General features: G+C 40.6%; 1 protein-coding gene across 1 annotated transcript in view; it reads right to left on the bottom strand.

The window, feature by feature from the left end:
- Positions 1 to 2,313: 2,313 nt before the first annotated feature.
- Positions 2,314 to 24,049, bottom strand: part of LOC139464115 (kelch-like protein 9) — a 90,805-nt gene continuing 69,069 nt past the window's right edge. Inside the window, exons 4-6 of the mRNA XM_071245657.1 lie at positions 10,008 to 10,190; positions 3,723 to 3,875; positions 2,314 to 2,768 (exon numbers count right to left, since the gene is read on the bottom strand). Of these exons, the coding sequence (XP_071101758.1) occupies positions 2,314 to 2,768; positions 3,723 to 3,875; positions 10,008 to 10,190 (791 nt within the window). The remainder of the gene's footprint in view (positions 2,769 to 3,722; positions 3,876 to 10,007; positions 10,191 to 24,049) is intronic.

Raw genomic sequence — 24,049 nt, 5'->3', positions numbered from 1 at the left:
TCATAAATTATTCTGCAAAAAAATAATACTCAAAGCGATGTTTTGAAGGTGAAAAAAAAGTAGACAAAGTTACTTTTTTTAAAGCTTTTCTGGAAACACCCGGTATCAGTTAGCATACCGGTTACCACGTGGTCTGATATCACAGATGGGTATGAGTATTGCAGTCGTTTCATAATTGCTCCTTCTGTCTGATGTCGGTTTGTCATTTCATCAATACCAGTATACGTGCTAACCAATATGAATCCATAGTACATCCAAGACATGGCTGATTAAGTGACGAACGATCGAGTAAAGATAATCGTGAAGATGATGATGATGATGTACTTCAGTGACAATCGTCCACGAAGGGGTTTCGATACTCGATTTGATCGTCTACTTGGCAAACACGAACCAAAATGAATCAACGAGTTATTTCGTCAGCTTTTGATTTAATTATTTCAGAATTATTGCATTTAATATGCTCATATTGTAGCATATGTCTGGAATTATTCTAATGATTTTGTGTCACATATCTTAAAATGTAACAATTCATTCTCAGAATGATTTTATTTAATCGGATTATTTCGTTTTAATCCTTTAATGATAAAATATTAAACAAACCCCCACCACTCATGTGTCAATCTTTCATTCAAGATTGTTTTACTTTCATTCACCGCTCTCAAATCTACCAAGTACGTATTTACATCAGTTGTAATCCATGCATTGAGCTAACCATGATTCGTGATTCGTTAATCATCAATCCATTCATTTTGAAGCTACCGACCCATCCACAGAAGCGGGACATGCTGCCACAGCAATCACAGTAACAGGAACATCTTTATTGGAACGAACCGTCATGTTGAATGAATCCAGATGCCAAGGTTAAATTGGATTACATCGAGAGATATACAAGCCGACTAGAGTGACATTCAGCAATGTCCCTATGGTATACTCATTCAAGCTGAGAAAAATAAGAAGGAGGGACACAATTCCGAAGGGAAATTGTAGCTCCAAGAACGATGACGTTTTTAAAGAGGTTGCCATGGAAGTATGTACAGAGTTAAGGTTTTGATCAATTTGAAAAGTTATATTAATCGTCCTCCTCTAGACATCGATTGACGTTTGGTGTAGAGTGTATTATCAAATTATCATGGCGCAAGTTGCAAAAAATACCTATAATCATAGGTAGTGATCACCTTTTTAAATGATAATAGATTTCTCTAGTTACGTTTTTATTTCGAAAAGGGCATCTTGTTTTTTTCGCCATCCCGATGGGTTTTTTTTCATTTAACCTTTGCTTATTTAAGCTTCCAACAAATCACCTTGATAGAGAGGAAAGAAATTACGTTTGCGCCCACTGAATATTCCCTTGTCAATCGATTGAAACAATTTAGTGTCAAGCTCAATAAGACATTTGCAATGACAGTGATTGACATCATTGACATAGAATACATGCAGTTCTGAATTAATTATATCCATGTTAAACCAAACGAATCACTGATACATATCTGTGACATAAATAAGATAAATCCACATTTGAAAAAAAGACGATCATGTTAATGGTTTTCAGGAGAAATAACAGTCTGAAGGTTATAGGAATATATTCTTACTGATGCCTCAGTGCTAGTTCATAGCCGCGCACCTTACAAACTGCAGTCTTCAACAAGAAGCACTGGACTGAATGTATACACTTCCCCTTAACCTTGTTCTCTTGGAGAATGGATCTGCCAGTGGGTTAATTGATGCGAAAAGCAACAACCTTTCGTGATCTATGACATTTAAGTTTGAATGCCGAAGGAGAGTTAGACCAGACACGAATTAAATCAAGAAAATTAGACAAGCCTCTTTGCTCTTGTAACTTTAATTCCCTTGGCCTTTTTAAGTGCTGTAATGCCCAAAGCAACAGCGGTGAACCCTGGTCATCAAATAGTTATCTCTGACCTTTACTGTCTGACCCGTGGGACAGGTGCTGGACAGTACGCCCAATGACGACCAACTATATATGTGTAAGAAACTGTTTTGACATTTCGATGGTTTAATATCTTGCACAAACAGATTATAAATCAAAGATGGAGGGTTATGAAAGCCTGGCCATTTCAATTATGTTACTGTCAGTGACTACAAAACAAATAACGATGAACGGCATATGTTCTTTTAATGTTATATTTACATTTACATGTCGAGAACATTACACTAGGGTGAACTGTTAATACCATCAGGTCACAAACATGGTTAAATTATTACAGGTACTTTACAAGTACGTACTGATTTAATTCAAAACAACTGTTTGCAATTTTATTTTCTTCAACGTCATTGCTCATAATGCCAGCAGTTTTATGGTGGTTCATAATCTGAACGGTTCCTTCTATACAATGTGAGTGTTGCACCAGCTAACCCTGTGTACGGTCTGCTCAGCATGCTGCAATCTGACCACACCTCTCGGGTCGGACTGAACGACTCTACGTTGTACAGTCGTTCTCTAGTATTCCAGTTGTATCCTCCAAGAATGAACATCTTGTCCGCAACCACAGCAGATCCAAACTCAGCTCTGGGCGTCCTCATCATGCTGACAACAGTCCATGTATCTGTTGTTGGTACATATCTCTCAACAGTGTCTACGCAGATAACACGACTGTCCACATCGACAGTAGCACCACCAACCAAGTAAAGAGCACTACCTACTTGCTGAAGATGGGCAAAGAACCTGGGTATTGACAAAGGGGATCTAAGCTCCCATTTGTTTTCGGATGGGTGGAACCTTTCCACGCGACTGGATACGAATTTGGTACCTGCAAAAGTAGCATTGTGTTATGTCAATGTTAGGTTCAATGTCCCCAAAGTGTCCATATGAAAACATACAAAAAAATGTTCTTCCTGGATAGATCTAGTATGACCAGTTGATTGACTAAAATCGCTGGTGAATATATATATGAAGTGCTATTATCTATACTAGTAATTTATGATAAAAAAACCCCGTTCCCTTGTGTTGTATAATAGATAGGTTACATGCCCAGGCTAAAGACAGTAAATAACGCTAAGTATATAAGCACTGGGAATTGTAAGAAAGGTCAATTTTGCCTAATGTGTGCCGTGTGTGGTAGCGTATCTGTAACTGACATTGGAGACTTTAGTTGGCTAACTCAGTTTTACTTCACATGCACATGAGTGACGAATGTTCAAAATGTGATCGTTTTATGATAAATATAAAACCTTCTCTTGTAGATCACCGTGTAAAGCATCTTCAAAGTATATGTTATATGCAAACTGGAGACAGGTGTCATTGTCCTTGAAACAAAGTTTCGCAGAGAAGAAAACAGAAATGATGTCAGTAATCTTCCTTCAAATTCCAATCTACGTGTGGGATTCAGTTTAACATACAAATATGTACATGTAACAACTTCTAGATGAAAATGTACACTATTGACTGGCGACAGGCATATTTTGCTCATTTTAGATATATAATTGTATTAAGTTGACATATTTAAGAACTGGTGTTACTAAAATTTAATGTTTTGTCTTAGGATGGATATGGATAGTACCTATTTTGGATTTGGTGTATGCACCATGCCTGGGACATGACATTTGTATAATTGCACAGTTAGTGGAGTATGAACCGTTACGTGCATGTAGTTTTAGTATTACTGTCTGTTTTACTTTCGGAGTAGAATTACTTTTCTGGAACGTGTGTTAATACGGGTGTCATTTACCCTATACATAATGTGATGGGATGTTATTATAGCTACCTGATCCACCTATGGCATACAACTTTCCGTGCATGGCGGCTACAGCCACACTCCGCTTGGGTGCAGAAATTGGTGCTACTTCCTCCCACTTGTCTTTGCTAGGGTTATACCGCTCAACAGATGACAGGGATTCGGATTTGTCTACCCGTCCACCTGCATGAAATATATTTGGTTGTTGAAATCGTTGTCCGGTGATTCAAGGTCATCTTGTACTCGAATTTACCAATGATACATAACTACTTACTGCTTGATTAAATATTACACTTACCCCGCCTGGAACATTTTACAACGGCTTACTAAACAGAAGGGGAAGAAGGTAGTTGTAATACTCGTCAGAGGAAGGATTTATCTCAAAAGATCAATAATAAATAACAAGTTCTAAACACTCGTTTGTACACGTACACACCGCTCAGATAGCGGTGGCGGGTGGCATTCTATTATCACAAATCTGTCCACAGGGTCGTTGAGATTAACTTTCAAGGGCTCTGGAATGCCTTGTTATTGTTTCCGTTAAAACAGCACACACGTACTCATGGACTTTGTGTGGAAATAGTCACATTTTTTTTTGTTTCAATAGTGTTATACCAATTGAACTTTAATTATTTATTTTTTTAAATACAATGCGTACAGGAAAACAATAAAATAAGAGAATTGGTGTTGCTACCGTTTCCCTTATCATATACTGTCTTGTATTTATTGTATTTTTAATGAGTCATTACTGATATAGGAAACAGCTTGGAAGATTTTGGGGGTGATTAATTCTTTCAGCTTATTATGTACATTGAAGCAACAATTACAATAGACAGGCGCATTTTTGTCCGATTTGAAGACTTGTTCAACCATGACAAAAGCAACACTCCAATTATTTATTTTAACTTGTAATGTTATTAACATTTTCATATTATGTTTTCTTCAGTTAATTTAAATATAGACAGCAGGTCTTCTGGAACAGTTTATAATTATGCGTAGTTTACGTTTACTGTCATCGGGTCTTACACCATAAGCTGCGGATAATTTGTGCATTTTCTTCTGAGTTATTATCACATTTTAACCGCACTTTATTCTTTGAAGCCCTGAACCAGTCTGTTTAACGTGTGGCTGTTTGTTTTTTAACGCCGCGCCCAGCAATATCAATATTCCAGCTACATGACCGACGCCCCACGCCGTCTGAGCACGATGACACACTAGCCTTGCCAACCAATCAATTAAGTTGCCCCGTTCAAGTACAGGATGCTTTGCGCTAATCCTAATCCGACGGGTGAGGTCCAAGAGTCATACAATCTCCAAGACTGCCTGACGAATACCGTAACATAAATGTGTTAGTTTCTTTCATACAGTGAACGACAATATGACTTCTTGACGCCATCTAATATCCATATTATTACTTTTAATTTAGTTCAATGCAAGGTAAGCAGAATTGCGTTTCAGCATTTTTATGGAACTCACAAGTGTTAGAAGAAATATGTATGGAATATCGGTAATAAGCAGATAAGGTTCTGATTCCCAGCTTTAGTTTCTACGTTTTGCATTTGGTTTATATGAACACGACACAAGATTCTAGATCAGTTGAGTAAAGAAGAAATATTAATTCGAAATCTTTAGAAGTATGAAGATGTAACTTACCCAGTGGACCATGTCAATGTCTGGAAAATAAGTAGTCACTGTACGCATGGTACACCTTGGAGGTTTGACCTTTGAAAGGAGAAAACCCAATACAAAGATCTTTTCGAGTTGGATGAGGTTCATCTCCAGCAACTCCACTACACGTATATCTGATGTTTGGTAGATTTAATCTGTTTGCGAAATTTTACATCGCCGTCTTGACTTCTACTTTGATATTCGGTCAGCGGATCGAAGTGGAGCGTAGTCTCAAGAGATAATTTGAATCTGTCTATGCTAAACTAATTAAAAGCCCCGTTGAAGCCATGGGCTAGTAATTGAGAACCTTAAATTAATTTCATTACCCAACATGTATCAAACGACAAAAAAACATGCATGAAAGATATTTCCGCTTTGTCGACTAGTCTTTGTACCGGTGGCAGTGGGTTTTGTTGATATACATAGTGGCCCGCCATTGCTTCAATTACACCCACGGAAAACATGATAGAGCACATAAAAAACCAAACAGCTTTAATAATAAAAACATCAGTGGCGAAAGACACCTAAAAACATTTTTCATCTTTAGCGTATAAGTATATGTGTCTGAGCATTGTTTTTCGCCATAATCCAACCATATCACAGGGGTGTGTGTGTGTGGGGAGTAAATAGTGGGTTTCGCACATTCTACTCATGTGGGGAATCGAACCTGGTCTTCGATGTAACGAGCTAACGCTTTAACCACTACGCTACCCCGCACATACGTTTATAAATATCTGCTTGGCAAACATACAACAGTATCAAAATACGACTAAAGCTACGGTCATGATAAACGGTTCCATATCTCTATATAACTTTAACGCTTCTTTTAAAAATCATATGTTCGCACAGGTTCACATACAAACGTTTTATAGCATTATACCACTCTCATCTGATTGACTAGTCTTTTACGGTGTTTGAAATAGCACGACGTGTACTCGTATAGAGATAATACTACACACTTTGAACAAAGGCAACATATGACCGCAAGAAGAATCCAAAGACAGACAAGGTCTGGTGCAAGTTATGAACGCACAAATAGTCTTTTTTCATCCGGTAATTAAATCATTGGTCGCATTAAACAAGTCTATTAACTTAGGCATCCACGATTAAAGCTGTCAAGACAATAAAGCCTCCACGATGAAGCGTATCAACATAACAAAGCATCAATGATTGGGCCTGGCAGCACGGTAAGGCACCCACGATTATAAATCTGTCAGCCCGATGAGATGTCAAGAACTAAACCTGTCAACAAAGTGAAGTTTCAACAACTAAACCTGTTAACACATTGAAGCTCTAATAGCCAAACCTTTCAACACAGTCAAGTTCTAACAACTAAACCTGTCAACATGGTCAAGTTCTAATAACTAAACCCGACACTACAGTCAAGTTCTAATAACGAAACCTGTCAACACAGTCAAATTCTGACAACTAAACCTTACAACACGGTCAAGTTCTAATAACGAAACCTGTCAACACAGTCACATTCTGACAACTAAACCTGTCAACACAGTCAAGTTCTAATAACTAAACCTGTCAACGCAGTCAAGTTCTAACTACTAAACCAGACACCTGTCAATATAGGGAACCTTTGACGACAAAACCTGTCCATAAAGGGAACCTTTGACGACTAAACCTGTCCACATAGGGAACCTTTGACGACTAAACCTGTCCATAGAGGAAACCTTTGACGACAAAACCTGTCCACATAGGGAACCTTTGACGACTAAACCTGTCCATAAAGGGAACCTTTGACGACTAAACCTGTCCATAGAGGAAACCTTTGACGACTAAACCTGTCCATAGAGGAAACCTTTGACGACTAAACCTGTCCATATAGGGAACCTTTGACGACTAAACCTGTCCATATAGGGAACCTTTGACGACTAAACCTGTCCATAGAGGAAACCTTTGACGACAAAATCTGTCCACATAGGGAACCTTTGACGACTAAACCTGTCCATATAGGAAACCTTTGACGACTAAACCTGTTCATATAGGAAACCTTTGACGACTAAACCTGTCCACATAGGGAACCTTTGACGACTAAACCTGTCCATAGAGGAAACCTTTGACGACTAAACCTGTCCATATAGCGAATCTTTGACGACTAAACCTGTCCATAAAGGGAACCTTTGACGACTAAAACTGTCCATAAAGGGAACCTTTGACGACTAAACCTGTCCATAGAGGAAACCTTTGACGACTAAACCTGTCCATAGAGGAAACCTTTGACGTCTAAACCTGTCCATAAAGGGAACCTTTGACGACTAAACCTGTCCATAAAGGGAACCTTTGACGACTAAACCTGTCCATAGAGGGAACCTTTGACGACTAAACCTGTCCATAGAGGAAACCTTTGACGACTAAACCTGTCCATAGAGGAAACCTTTGACGTCTAAACCTGTCCATAAAGGGAACCTTTGACGACTAAAACTGTCCATAAAGGGAACCTTTGACGACTAAACCTGTCCATATAGCCCCTACCTCACCCCTACCTCTTTGAAACAATGGTAAAATATATTTCCAGAACGAAAGTACATAAGTCTTTTTTTTCGCAATGCGAACATCACAAACTGAGACTTGAAGTTTCGGTAGGTATGAAGAACTCTCTTCCAGACAGATCTAGCTCCCATGATCCAACACCCACTCGTAAGGAAATATCATATCCATGTTAAACTAGAATACATCCACAGAAGCACCTGTCATCACAAAGAGCGAGGTATTGTTAGTTGCTTCACATTATACCGTTGTTGACTTTTATAATGTGCGTATGAATGGCACTGGCTTCGACATAACTATACCTTGAATTTGAAGTTAAAATAAATCTAATCCAGGAACAACGATTACCGTCTAAAATGGTGTTTCCAGTAGACGGCCAAGATTTAATAACCATGACTGTGAATTGGTACTAGAATTAGTCACATTCTCGCTCAACTGGTTATTCTAGTCATTGAAAGAGTCCAGCCCCACTCACACAAACTGTCTAGCTCCACTCACTCACACTGTCCACCTCCACTCACTCACACTGTCCAGCTCCACTCACTCACACTGTCCAGCTCCACTCACTCACACTGTCCAGATCCACTCACTCACACTGTCCAGATCCACTCACTCACACTGTCCAGCTCCACTCACTCACACTGTCTAGCTCCACTCACTCACACTGTCCAGCTCCACTCACTCACACTGTCCAGATCCACTCACTCACACTGTCCAGCTCCACTCACTCACACTGTCCAGCTCCACTCACTCACACTGTCCAGCTCCACTCACTCATACTGTCTAGCTCCACTCACTCACACTGTCCAGCTCCACTCACTCACACTGTCCAGCTCCACTTACTCCTACTGTCCAGGTCCACTCACTCATACTGTCCAGCTCCACTCACTCATACTGTCCAGATCCACTCACTCATACTGTCCAGCTCAAATTACTCCTACTGTCCAGGTCCACTCACTCATACTGTCCAGCTCCACTTACTCCTACTGTCCAGGTCCACTCACTCATACTGTCCAGATCCACTCACTCATACTGTCCAGCTCCACTCACTCACACAGTCCAGCTCCACTCACTCATACTGTCCAGCTCCACTCACTCATACTGTCCAGATCCACTCACTCACACTGTCCAGCTCCACTCACTCACACTGTCCAGATCCACTCACATACACTGTCCAGCTCCACTCACATACACTGTCCAGCTCCACTCACTCACACTGTCCAGATCCACTCACTCACACTGTCCAGATCCACTCACATACACTGTCCAGCTCCACTCACATACACTGTCCTCCTCCAGTCACACACTGTGGAACTCCACTCACTCACACTGTCCAGCTCCACTCACTCACACTGTCCAGCTCCACTCACTCACACTGTCCAGCTCCACTCACTCATACTGTCCAGCTCAAATTACTCCTACTGTCCAGCTCCACTCACTCATACTGTCCAGCTCCACTCACTCACACTGTCCAGCTCCACTCACTCACACTGTCCAGATCCACTCACTCACACTGTCCAGATCCACTCACTCACACTGTCCAGATCCACTCACATACACTGTCCAGCTCCACTCACATACACTGTCCTCCTCCAGTCACACACTGTGGAACTCCACTCACTCACACTGTCCAGCTCCACTCACTCACACTGTCCAGCTCCACTCACTCACACTGTCCAGCTCCACTCACTCACACTGTCCAGATCCACTCACTCACACAGTCCAGCTCCACTCACTCACACTGTCCAGCTCCACTCACTCACACTGTCCAGCTCCACTCACTCACACTGTCCAGATCCACTCACTCACACAGTCCAGCTCCACTCACTCACACTGTCCAGCTCCACTCACTCCTACTGTTCAGTTCCACTTACTCACACTGTCCAGCTCCACTCACTCCTACTGTTCAGCTCCACTCACTCACACTGTCCAGCTCAAATTACTCCTACTGTCCAGGTCCACTTACTCACACTGTCCAGCTCCACTCACTCCTACTGTTCAGCTCCACTTACTCACACTGTCCAGCTCCACTCACATACACTGTCCTCCTCCAGTCACACACTGTGGAACTCCACTCACTCACGCTGTCCAGCTCCACTCATTCACGCTGTCCAGCTCCGCTGAAACAGACGGTAGAGCTTCACTTACCCACTGAGTACAACTTGTCATTTAACACACCGATCTGGAAGCTCTCCCTGCGGTACTTCATGCTGGCTATCTGGAGCCAGGTGCCGTGCCGGGGATCGAACCTGTACGCCGTGTTGAGTGGCGAACAATGGTCGTTACCCATCTCCCCTCCCACTAGGTAAAGGAAGCCATTGAGTACCGCCACTGTAGACAAACAAAGTATTCGGAACTCAGAATGGCATATCTACAGAACTTGGGTATGAAGTTTGGAACATAAGTTGCTATGTCTTACAGGTATAAAGTACAATATCGATAGCCGAAGCTTAAATAATTTATTATATGTCATATATGCTTGAGATAACTTGGAGCACCACTTCTACACTACTTGCGTATTCGCTGCAAGCTAAATGTATCCTACCCATGAGCGCGAGTGTGACAAGTGTGTAGGATTTGGCACGTATTGTGTTATTTCAAACACATTTTCAAACAAACGATACCGGGATGTAGAGTAGTACAGACGGAATGTTCAAAGTAGTGTCACACGCAAACGAAGTAGTCCCCGATCGAGAGGGCGCATATTTTGACTAGAAGAGTTTGGATTTTGTGTCAGTCTTAGAGACGACATTGAATGACGTCGATCTAAATCACCCACCGAAATATAACATGTTTCTGAAACCCACTGAATGCTTTATCCGTGAAATTAACCCTGTTGCTATTCATGCTATACGCTCAGTCTAACTGGACAGGTCCTTCACCTGTAATGCTATTATGTTGATGACGCATCACAAGACCAATTTGATTACTCAGCGGAGTACGAACCATGTCAGACAAAACAATACTGTCAAAGGACATCGATTTTGTCTATATTCTATACAGCATATACCATTCATCTATGAAATGTCCTGCACAGTACAATGTGTATCGGCGATTTGAGGAGGCAGCATTCCTTATTTACATTATCTTAGTTACACAGTTGATGAACATTTAATCTGCTGATATTTTCCATAAAAAATCGTGACGAATACTTGGGCGTAAGTAAATATATCCACTGCGATCTATCTATACTGCCCACATCGTCACACGGGGGTACATACGCGTCTGGTAATCACATTGATTTACATAAAGATATCGTTTCTGCAGGCTTACCAAACTCTAAGGAATGTTTATCTCCGAATGTGTACAACCGACATGTCCGGAGCAGATATTTATCGGAGAACAGGTGATATGAACACTTTAACAGCGACACAGTCACATGATTCAGAGGACAGCTGATATGAACACATTAACAGACATGGTCACATGATTCAGAGGACAGCGGATATGAACACTTTAACAGATACGGTCACATGATTCAGAGGACAGCTGATATGAACACATTAACAGACATGGTCACACGATTCAGAGGACAGCTGATATGAACACACTAACAGACATGGTCACACGATTCAGAGGACAGCGGATATGAACACATAAACAGACATGGTCACATGATTCAGAGGACAGCTGATATGAACACACTAACAGATACGGTCACATTACTCAGAGGACAGCTGAAATGAACACTTTAATAAATACGGTCACACGATTCAGAGGACAGCTGATATGAACACATTAACAGATACGGTCACATGATTCAGAGGACAGCTGACATTAACAGGTACATCAATATCACTCAAAGGATAACTAATACGAATACATTAACAGTGTGTGTGTGTGTGTGTGTGCGTGCGTGCGTTCGTGCGTGCGTGCGTGCGTGCGTAAGAGTGCGTCCGTGCGTGCATGTGTGTGTCTTATTCCGTCAGTGCCGAGCCCTCGGCAGGGTAACAAGTACCGTCTTTTAACGTCTATTGGTATGATGTGGCCGGGGATCGAACCACCGACCTTCCGCAGCTTAAATGTAGGCAACACAAACCTGCAGTCGCTTAGAAAGTCGGACTAAAGTTTACGGAATCACAGAGATAATATTCGTGGGACAAATCTAGAAAATCGAATGAAATCAAATTGTTTCCCTCCCACAAGTACAAGGTAATTCAATTGGTCCAAGGCCAATGATTAGGACGGAACTTAACATATGCCTGTAACAGTTCGCCCACGATATGAAGGAATTACAATTCCCCCATGTTGTGGTGAATTAGTCTTGCACTCTACACCAACACAACTGAGCCGCTTCCGCTGACAGAATCCCTGAGGTTAATGAAATTCAGTTCATTAAGAGATCACGTATTGTTGCTACTACGGTGGGTGAGTAGTTGATGATATTTCAATCTCAGTTTGGGCTCTGTCTGGCTATGAGTGTCTGATGCTTACATAGGACCCTGGCTCGAGTATCCCGAGCATCAAAATGTGGAAAATCGGATAAATATGAGGTTTAACGTGCATCTTATCTCTGAAATAAATATGCATATAGATTAGGTTAAAAGTGAAGTATTACACATTGGAGTGATAATACCATGGTTTGGAATATTTGTTTGATGTAATCTTAGTTAAAAACCTTAAACAACCTTATTCCAATTGCGTACACAATATCGTTTTACTAACACGTGCTGGAACAAAGCAAATATAAACGCATCAAACGACATCCCGTCTCGTCTCAGACCATTACACTGTATCAGGATATCATACTGTCCCCCCTAGCATCAAAGAGAGGATACTGCAGCCCCTGGCATCAAATAGAGGATACTGCAGCCCCTGGCATCAAAGAGAGGATACTGCAGCTCCTGGCATCAAATAGAGTATACTGTATCCCCTGGCATCAAAGAGAGGATACTGTCCCCCCCTAGCATCAAAGAGAGGATACTGCAGCCCCTGGCATCAAATAGAGTATACTGTATCCCCTGGCATCAAAGGGAGTATCGAATCCCCTAGTATCAAAGAGAGTATACTACATACCCTAGTATCAAAGAGAATATACTACATCCCCTTGTATCAAAGAAAGTATATTGTATCCCCTGGCATCAAAGAGAGTATATTGAACCCCTTAGCATCAAAGAGAGTATACTACACCCCCTTGTATCAAAGAGAGTATATTGAACCCCTTGGCATCAAAGAGAGTATACTACATCCCCTAGTATCAAAGAGAATATACTACATCCCCTTGTATCAAAGAGAATATACTACATCCCCTTGTATCAAAGAGAGTATACTACATACCCTAGTATCAAAGAGAGTATACTAAATCCCCAAAGAGAGTTCCAGAGAAGAAGAGGTTTAAAGCAATAACGCCAAATAACCCCTATTTCGCCCCGCCCTCAGTCCCTTGGGGGATCAGCCCCACCATTTGAACAATTTTTAATCCCCACCACCTAGGCGCCCAGAGACTCTCTTCATCTTCAGATTCCTGATACTGCAATAATCTAGACTTGCACACTTGTATAGTATTTATTATGGGTTGTTTGGGATATATTGGTTCCAGGCCGAATGACAGACAAGGCAAGCTGTACACACATATCAATGATATGGCAATTGAAAGTTTAACACTGAGAAGAAATAATAAATGTTGCTAATAAACATTCGGTTGTTAGTAACCAATATTCGGACTGAAATCAGATACAAAGGATTTTATAATTTTCTTGGCCGGGGTGGGTGGGGTGGTGGGGTGGGGGTGGGGGGATGGTGGGATGGTGGGGGTAATGACATGTATTATCATATTGTAGCCTGGGTATATTTCACCATGAACATGACACGTGTGCTAGCTCTGTGTCGCTCTGTACAAACCAGACATCTCTGCCCACACAATTCGCCCCTCTTCCACCACGAAATACATCTGTAAATAACATGGCAGGTGTTTTAAATGTTTTTCCATGAATATTTGATCCAAAGGCAAATTCCCGCTTTTATCCATCGATAGCGTCAAGCAAGACGTACCTTTGTTATTTCATGCATCATATCCTACTGTTAATCGATAGCATGCGTACGCTCAAAACAGACTACTGAAAATAAGAAAACTGAGGTACCAACAACCATTAATTCTGACTTCATTGTATTCATATGCCCTTACTATCTCCTCACTGACTGTACATGGTCTCGTTGTCTTCGGGTCTATAATACAAAGTCAATTTGAGAAGGACTTTCACTGGCAAACCATAATTCCAAACACAGTAAGGTCATTCCCAACAATGTAAATACACCATTAATGATTGCATTCATCAGCAAAACCCACAGCTTAATCGTCCCAATGTCCTGCTCTTGGCCCACGATACCATATTCTCAATAATTATCTCGAGAAAAGCCGTGCAGTCCCCTAAGAGCAAGAACTGCGGGCTAAATAACATTCTGCTCGGTAATACACAATTGAGTTTCTTTCTCACAACACTAACACGAACAGATGGAAATCAATTTGACATTTACTTTTTCAAGGAACCCTCTGACAAATTGGACATTGAACGGAGATCCCAATAGCACATCCCTGATGCTCCAACTGGATAGTCGGAACCTTGGGGATAGTCATACTCATATCTCTAGCGCAGGAAATGAAAAATAAATCCCAACTAAATAGGAGCGTTAATGCATGAAGACCTCCTCTGATAAATCACTGTAAACTTGCCACGATGACACCTGGTGAGAGGGTGTGCACACCGCAAGTGAGTGAGTATGGGTTTACGCCGCTTTTGGCAATTTTCCAGCAATATCACGGCGGGGGACACCATAAATTGGCTTCACTCATTTTACCCATGTCGGGATTCGAACCCGGATCTTCGGCGTGATGAGCGAACGCTTCAACCATTAGGCTATCCGACCGCCCCAAAGTCACTATAAACGTCCATGGCCAAGAAATTATTTCTGTCAAGTTTGAGTTATTGAGTATATAATTTCTAGTCACGTTTGCTGTTTTTCAGCCTCATTGTGACTCGACAACATTTTATGATTCTGTATGGCATTACAATTCAGTCAACAAAGGACAGTAAACTAGCCAGTAGCAATCCACATAGATTCATCTGAAATATAAATGATGACGATTTGACATTAAAGCAAATTGGGCCATATATCATCTAGCGTTAGATAACCACACTGCGACACATTGCGAACCATCACTGACTTTGAGTGGTTCGTTCCTATATTTGCCACCCCTGATTTGCCTTTTACACCCAGTGGAATCTGTTTCGTAGGATAATCGTGACTACTTATTCTCTGGCGTTACATGTGTACAGGCCGTAGATTGTTGTAGGTTTATTTCTGATGATTATAGTGACAGCAAACTGATAACACCTATTTTATTGTAATAGTGCATGTCTTCATGGCACGATCGTTGGATGAACCCTCGGCATGGCTTCTTGATCCAGCATCTTTCTTGGTTTTGTTGAATCTCAAACAAAGACCGCAAACACAACAAGAAATAAGTTCTTTGCAGTCGTGCACAAAATGTAATTATCCTCCAAACACAAGTTGGTACTTTCCATGTGTGACTTAATACCAAATCATGTCAACACATATGCACATAGTTCTACAACACCAAGAAACAGAAATATAATATGCAATAAGATTGTGTGTTTACGCATCAGTGACCAAAATTGTGTCCGATGCAATTCGCAATATGAATTGTACAATAATTATGTACCCGTGTTTATTTTTCGGATAAACAATCCTTTGCCTTAAACTTGTCTTTGCATGTGTTTGTTACGTATACCACAGGTGGGGCAGGTAAAGCTCACCTTTTCGCGAACACCTGGTATCAACACTATTAGAAAATGATTCACAGATATATTCTATTATTTCTTCGGAATCGTACAATGGCAAAGATTTCACATGGTTTTGTCGCTATAACTTAATGCCGATTATTATATACACTCTTAAAAAAAAACGCACAGGTAGATTTTTAGTAAAATCATTGTACCTAAAAATGTCGATATATTTAATTAAATATCATAGATACAAATGCGAAATTTTGGAGCTCGATAGTCACATGTTGTCGTTGTCAAAGGCATTGAAAACTGTTTATTGTCATGTCACATAAGGCCACAAGGTTGCGCTGAACTCAGTATCCGGTGTGACTGCCCCGGACAGCAATCACGGGTCTGCATCTCCTCGGCACTGACTGGATAAGTGTACTAATTCTGTCCTGCGGAATTCTGCGCCATTCTGCTTGTAACACATTGGCTAGTTGTGGGAGTGTCTGTGGCGTGTTCTGACACTGACGTACGCGTCGATCGAGTTCATCCCAGAGGTGTTCGATTTGGTTGAGATCTGGAGATCTCTACGGCCAGGGCGAGCGTTGATGTTGGCATTATGAAGGTCGTTTATCGTGACACAAGCGGTGTGCGGTGGAGCGTTGTCTTGTTGAAGCAGCCTACTTTGGCGGTCAATGATTGGATGCCTTCATTGAAGAATTTGATTCACTGTCAAATGTCTCTGAACCACAACCAAGTCAGATCTCGTGAAGTAGGATATTGCCCCCCGTATTATGAAACAACCGCCAACGAAATTGTCGAATTCACGTACACGGTGTGGGGCAAAACGACAATCGACGACGATAAACACGTTGCCTTCTATCTCGCCGGTGAAGAAGAAATCGTGATTCATCGCTCAACCACACTCGTCTCCAGTTTTCCAGATTCCAAGGCTGTAAGATATGGCACCAACGCAAGCGTCGCTATCGATGGATCTGTTGCAAAACAGGGACGATAACTGGTCTTCTGAGTCGGATTTCAGCCACGCGAAGATGGTTCCTGACAGTGTGGTCCGATATCCTCCTCCAACCAGGGATGGGTCTCCGTAGCTGTGGCATTGCGATGACGTAGGTTGAACAGTCGAATGTAGCAATCCTGTGCAGGGGTGGTAACTCTTGGTTGGCCGGTTCTCATGCGGTCTGCAGTGGAAATGAACTGTGTATATCGGTCACAAATGCGGCAAATGGTGTGCAACAGAAGACTGCGATTCCCTTCTTTGGATACGTCCAATGGCGATGTTTCGATCGGCAGCGCTGAGACTCGGCATTTTCGAATTTGAAAAATGCTGACAATTGAATGACAATTTATTGGCTTATGATTGCCTTTTTTATAGCCACTACCACGAGTTACGAATGCCATAACTTGAATGTGCATTTTGCTTTACTGTTTTCCTCCATGACATTTTTTAACAAGGGTGAAAAGAATGCCGTTTAAGACATTGCAAATCAGGTCACCAACATTTTCCAATAACATATTTCCAATTTATATACCGAGTTTTTTGTGTAGCCAGGTTCAGTGAACTACATCCTATCTGTGCATTTCTTTTTTTGAAGAGTGTAAGTTGAAGAAATGACTAACACAGAGTAAAATATGTGTATTCACGTGTATGTAGAAATAGACATTTATCACTGAAACCTGTAAATCTGAATGTCGTAAAGAGTACAGCCATGTTTTCTTGTCAATTATGCAAAATGTATTGGTGAATAAAAGTGAAGAACGTAAAGTAATGACGTCATCGTGTGAGTAGTACCAGCAGCGATCCTTCATACCGTCCAGTGAGTGTGGACACGGAAGTTTGGTCTACGATTAGTCTGCCTGCAGCTGCGCCCAGGGTAATCATTTAGCAGCTGCAGCCGACGGCCCCTTTGATATCCGAGGTCAAATACAATAGGCCAAAAACATTGAGGATCATACTTCTCGCACAGATCCGAGTTAGTTAGCCTCGTAACACATAGAGAATCTATCAGCAGAATAATCAGACATGGTACATGGTAGTCAATAAACGTTTGTTTATAAGACACACTTGACACATACAAAAACGTTTTAACACAGTGTTTTGACAACAAACGTAGCCCTCCATGGTCAGTAAAGCTCAATGGAGCGTGTCAGTTTGTAAAGAGTAACATTCTGGATAGTTGCGTATCCACGTTCTTTCAAAGTGTAGTACTGTCTGTCAAAAGTGTGGATTGGCGTCCACTGTAGGGTATTATTCTTTATCAAGCTCATTCAAAGTTTAAAGTGTGTATCAACACCTTATTGTTAGACGCCCATCAGAGTCTATCTTTTGTAGCATTCAGTATCAAAGTTTACCAACGCGCAACGCACTTCAAAGTCATTCATTGGGTCTCGATATTCAACAGTATGTTATCGCTGTGTCTCAATGTTCAGCATTGTTTATCAGTGTGTCTCAGTGTTCAGCATTGTTTATCTCTGTGTCTCGATGTTCAGCATTGTTTATCACTGTGTCTCGATATTCAACAGTATGTGTCGCTGTGTCTCAATGTTCAGCATTGTTTATCAGTGTGTCTCGATGTTCAGCATTGTTTATCACTCTGTCTCGATGTTCATCATTGTGTATCACTGTCTCGATATTCAACATTGTTTATTACTATGTATGGATGCTGAACACTGTGTATGTATGTATCACTGTCTCGATGTTCCACATTATGTATCGCTGTGTCTTAATGTTCAGCATTGTTTATCACTGTGCCTTGATGTTTAACAGTATGTGGGAGGTCGGGTAGCCTAGTGGTTAAAGCGTTAGCTCATCACGCTGAAGACTCGGGTTCGATTCCCGACATGGCTACAATGTGTGAAGCCCATTTCTAGTGTCCCCCGCGGTGATATTGCTGGAATATTGCTAAGCGGCGTAAAACCATACTCACTCACTCACTTAACATTATGTACCACTGTCTCGATGTTCAGTATTGGATATCACTGTCTCATTGTTCAGCAGTATGTATCAGTGTGTGTCGATGTTCAGCATTGTGTATCAATCTGTCTCGATGTTCAACACTGTGCATCTAGCTGTGTTTATGCGGAACACGGTGTATATAGCTTTCTCCGTGTTCAGCATTGTACATCGCTGTGTCAGCATGTATCACCAACAATAGTGCAGCGTTGTGTGTCAGTGTGTATGAAAACCCATCGGTTTGTATCAATGTGTCTTGATGTTTAACATAGTACATAAGCCCGTCAGTGTGTATCGGTGCCAGTTATAGTCATATCGTGTATGGATTTGTATCAACGCCCACCACAGAGTACCATCACTGTACAACAAAGTGCATCACCCTCGGGTATTAGGCATCAACATACATCACGGTCAGTCTTGATGTGCATCTGCCCTTGGTTACGTTACTTCATGTGTAATAACAGGAATGGACATTGGCCCGTAAATTACGAATTGCTCTGAATAATTAACAACACACAGGCCAGCGCAGACGTGGTGACTCCGAGTGTTATAGAGTATGCCAACAGGGACTCTACGAGGTATATATGACACGATACGCATCGTCCGAATGCAGCAGAGCCATTAACAAAAATATACTGATGCAACACCAAATTTATATGAACTTCAGGAAATAGGTATTGCGTACATGGGCGTACATGAAAATACCACAGAAATTCGTTAATTACCATGCCTAATCAATACAACATGGTTTTGTGAAGTTAAGCTGAAATGTTAGTGCCTAAATAATCAATTTCGAAAGGTGAAACGGTTACGGCAAGATGGTATGTCATGTAAATAAGTGATATCTGTGTTTGAACATTTGTGGCCATGTAAAAAGTGCAGGTACGTTGAGTTTAAAGCACTGGTTTCAGGTGGTCTCAAATAGTTCATGTTTATGCATTCATACTCTGACACAAAACTAACCAAAGAAGATATTACTGATTGGTAGTCTGCTATAAGAATGTATTCCATTTTAGATAAATGAGTGAACTCACTATTTGCGGAATTTGAACTATTGTAATGATACTATTACAGTGTGCTCTACTTCTTTTAGTATTGGGATAGTGTGATGACCGCCATTACCTCCCTTGCATTAATCGATAAGACGCAATGTCCTAAGATGTCATTTATTTCATAGGAAACGTAGATTGCCGCGGGGGTATTCTGCACATCTTATGAATTGGGTACGGATATTCATCAGGGTATGAACAATTCCGATTCATCAATCAACTGTTACACGCCTACCTATCAGTCTTACGACTATGAAAGTAATTCCGCTGGAGAAAAAGATATAACACATCGGAAACAAAAGTGTTCACTTAATAATTCATGTATACCGCTAACCGTAGGAGTTCATACCCAACTGTTAATATAAGAATGCAGCTGGGGATATCATTATGGGAACCATCACCCACCGTGTTGTTAGCTATGATTTCCCGACTGACTAGGACTGAAACGTTCTCAAGGTTAGATATACTAACTCCGGGACGATCAGACAATATTCCTATTTGTGGACTATCAAACATCATATAGCGAGTTGTGCTGCACACAATTTACATCCCCCCAGTGCCGGTTGCTTGGTTGTTTAGACTTCAAAGGCAACCTCCTAATATGTTGATGACATGTTATCTAAAGCGGGTTTTTTTTAATGTAGATTTACTCTTTTCTATTCCCACAACATGATTGTATTTCAACCTGGTATTTAATGATGAATTTCATTATACATAAAAAACCATGTGTCGACATTTCCATGAAGGCTTTGTGCACATTCATTTCAGCATATCTGAATAGTGTTTTGAGAGATAACGTCCGATCTTTTTCAAGCTGTTGAAATGTTTAAACTCTCTTGAACTCTGCCCTTTGGTCGTATTAGCTTTAAAATTTCAAATCTCAATATCAGCGGGTATGAGTTTGAGGCCATTATTAACTGGGTGTCAGCTAAATGTTTGAGGAAGTGAGGCGTGTCTTTATTGTGAAATCCACGGGCAGCGTCGAGGAAACTATGGTGTTGACAAACCAAACATCAACATCGAGGAAAATTCGTCACTTTAACTCACCATCAGATCCTGTTTTCAGACGGCCGGGACACCCGTGCCTCCTTCCACGATGGCAAATTTCTACCAACCATCAGAGTCATCGTGACCAACAACCATTGTCCTACATATTCTTTGTAGTCATCGTGTTCAGCCATCAGAGTACTGCCCGTGCTTTGTTGTCGTCGTGACCAACCATCAGAGTACTGCCCTTACTTTGTAGTCATTTTGACAAACAATCAGAGTACTGCCAATACCTTGTAGGCATGTGTTCAATCAACCAACGGAGAACTACACATACTTTGTAATCACCATGACCAACCATCAGAGTACTACCTATATTTTGTAGTCATCGTGACTAACCATCAGAGTACTACCCATACTTTGTAGTCATCCTGGCCACCCATCAGAGTACTACCCATACTTTGTAGTCATCGTGACTAACCATCAGAGTACTACCTTACTTTGAAGTCATCGTGACCAACCATCAGAGTACTACCTATACTTTGTAGTCATCGTGACTAACCATCAGAGCACTGCCCATACTTTGTAGTCATCCTGACCACCCATCAGAATACTACCTATATTTTGTAGTCATCGTGATCAACCATCAGAATACTACCTATATTTTGTAGTCATCGTGACCACCCATCAGAGTACTACCCATACTTTGTAGTCATCGTGACTAACCATCAGAGCACTGCCCATACTTTGTAGTCATCATGATCAACCATCAGAATACTGTCCATACCTTCCTCCCTTACAGAGTTCCTTCCATACGTTTCTGCCATAGTGGCCAAAATGAGATCACTAACTGTACTTTGCTGTCATATTGGCCAACTGTCCTAGTACTACCCATATTTTGCATCTAGGATGAGCAACCAATCCCAAACAATCAAGCAAACGCTCTCACCACCACCTTGTGTCATCACTGATTTTCAGTGATCCGTTCATGTATTATTTCACCACTATGTTAGATTTTCCTGTTGTGGCCAATAGTCGAGCCTGATTATTCTCTATCGTTGACGTTGCATATATCATCCCTGCATATACAGGTCGTCATTTATCTGAATGGAACAGTATTTGTCCTTTAATTCCTTCACCCTATAACACAGAAATGTCATCTGGCTTGTGTGACACTCCTTAACGACCAATGTTATTAATCAACGGTGTCAGCCGCAAGCAGTTGTTGGGACTGCTCGGACTTAAGCCTCGGCATGAACGTTACGGAATGGATTGTGTCTTCAAACTTTTTCACACTGAAACTGTAACGCCCCCGCAGCTTGAGCATTGCGGCGACCAACCTGAACAGTTTCTCGTGCCCCATGTTAACGCCTTCGATAAACACTACCCTAGACCAGTATCCAATGTCAGGTCAGTGGCACTCAATTCTCATTGTAAAGTTCATATTCTGTCCTTGTCACGCTACGGGATTCTTTGATTATTTTCCAGACAATACCAACTGACAATAATCCATATTAGAGTACCATGTCTGGGTTTGTTTCCCAAAGTCGTTTATGATCCTTTGTCTTGTAAAGCTTTGAGTGTGACCGCACACCGTAAATAATTGATTAAACGTACATGTCTTTCGAGGCATATGTGATCTGTGACTATGTGGGTGAACTGTAACTCTGCCGAATATGGTTCTTCGCACTATATCAAAAGACCCTACTTTCACTAACCTCAAGTTAGAAATATATTTAAATGAAACTAATTCCTGGATGTTCTGTAATTATTAACCTTGTGGCCATCATTTCACTACAATGGCGTTTCCACAAGGTTTTATGTGTGTAAGTTTGAAAATGTATATGTAAAACGTTAAAGTAATGACGATAATATCTTTATATATAGGCATTGATTAGCAGCAGCAGTAATAGTAGTAGTAGTAGTAGTAGTAGTAGTAGTAGTAGTAGTAGTACATATATCGTAGAAGTAATAGTAGTAGTAGTACATATGTAGTAGTAGTAGCAGTGCATATATAGTAGTAATAATTATGTAATAGTAGTAGTAGTAGTAGTAGTACATATGTAGTAGTAGTAGTAGTAGTAGCAGCAGTACATATGTAGTAAAAATAATTATGTAGTAATAGTTCACATGTAGTAGTAGTACATATGTAGTAGTAGCAGTAGTAGTAGTAGTAGTAAGTAGTAATATGTAGTAGTAGTATATATGTAGTAGTAATAGTACATATGTAGTAGTAGTGGTACATATGTAGTAGAAGTAGTAGTAGTACATATGTAGTAGTAGTAGTAGTTGTTGTAGTAGTAGTAGTAGTGGTAGTACATATGTAGTGGCAGTAGTATTTATTATGTAGTACTAGTAGTAGTATTGGTAGTAGTACATATTTAGTAGTAGTAATTATGTAGTAGTGATAGTACATATGTAGTAGTAGCAGAAGAAGCAGTAGTAGCACATATGTAGTAGTAGTAATAATGTTGTAGTAATAGTACATATGTAGTAGTAGTAGTAGTAGTAGTAGTAGTAGTAGTAGTAGTAGTAGTAGTAATTATGTAGTACTAGTAGTATATATTTAGTAATAGTAATTATACACTAGTGATAGTACATGTAGTAGTAGTAGTTGTAGTAGTAGTAGTAGTAGTTGTAGTAGTAGTAGCAGTAGTAGTAGTAGTAGTACATATGTAGTAGTAGTGGCAGTACATATGTAGTAGTAGTAGTAGTAGTAGTAGTAGTAGTAGTAGTAGTAGTAGTAGCGGTGGTAGTGGTAGTAGTAGTAGTAGTAGTAGTAGTAGTAGTAGTACTTGTAGTAGTAGTAGTAGTAGTAGTAGTACATATGTAGTGGTAATACATATGTAGTAGTAATAGAACATATGTAGTAGTAGTTGTAGTAGTACTAGTTGTACATATGTAGTAGTAGTAGTAGTAGTAGTAGTAGTAGTAGTAGTAGTAGAAGTAGTAGTAGTAGTAGATATGCAGTGGTAGTAATTATGTAGTAGTTTTGTTTGTTGTTTAACGTCACACTCAGTAATATTCCAGCTATATGACGACGGTCTGTAAAATAAACGAGTCTGGACCAGAAAATCCAGTGATTGACATCAAGAGCATCGATCTACGCACTTGGGATCGATGACATGTATCACCCAAGTCAGAGAACTTGACCACCCGATTCCTTCACGAGTTCAAAATTCTGTAGTAGTAATAGTACATATGTGGTAGTAGTTGTAGTACATATGTAGTAGTAGTACCTATGTAGTAGTAGTAGTAGTAGTAGTACATATGTAGTAGTAGTAATAATATAGTAGTAGTACATATGTAGTAGCAGTAGTAGCACACATGTAGTAGTAGTAATTATGTTGTAGTAGTAGTAGTACATATGTAGTAGTAGTAATTATGTAGTAGTAGTAGTAGTAGAACATATGTAATAGTAGTAATTATGTAGTAGTAGTAGTACATATGTAG

This window comes from Haliotis cracherodii, unplaced genomic scaffold (genome assembly GCF_022045235.1).
Source record: "Haliotis cracherodii isolate W230 unplaced genomic scaffold, xgHalCrac1.p SCAF_1, whole genome shotgun sequence".
NCBI classification, from domain to species: Eukaryota; Metazoa; Mollusca; class Gastropoda; order Lepetellida; family Haliotidae; genus Haliotis; species Haliotis cracherodii.
Note: the sequence above shows the minus strand (reverse complement) of the source record. Positions and strands in the feature narration are given on the sequence as shown.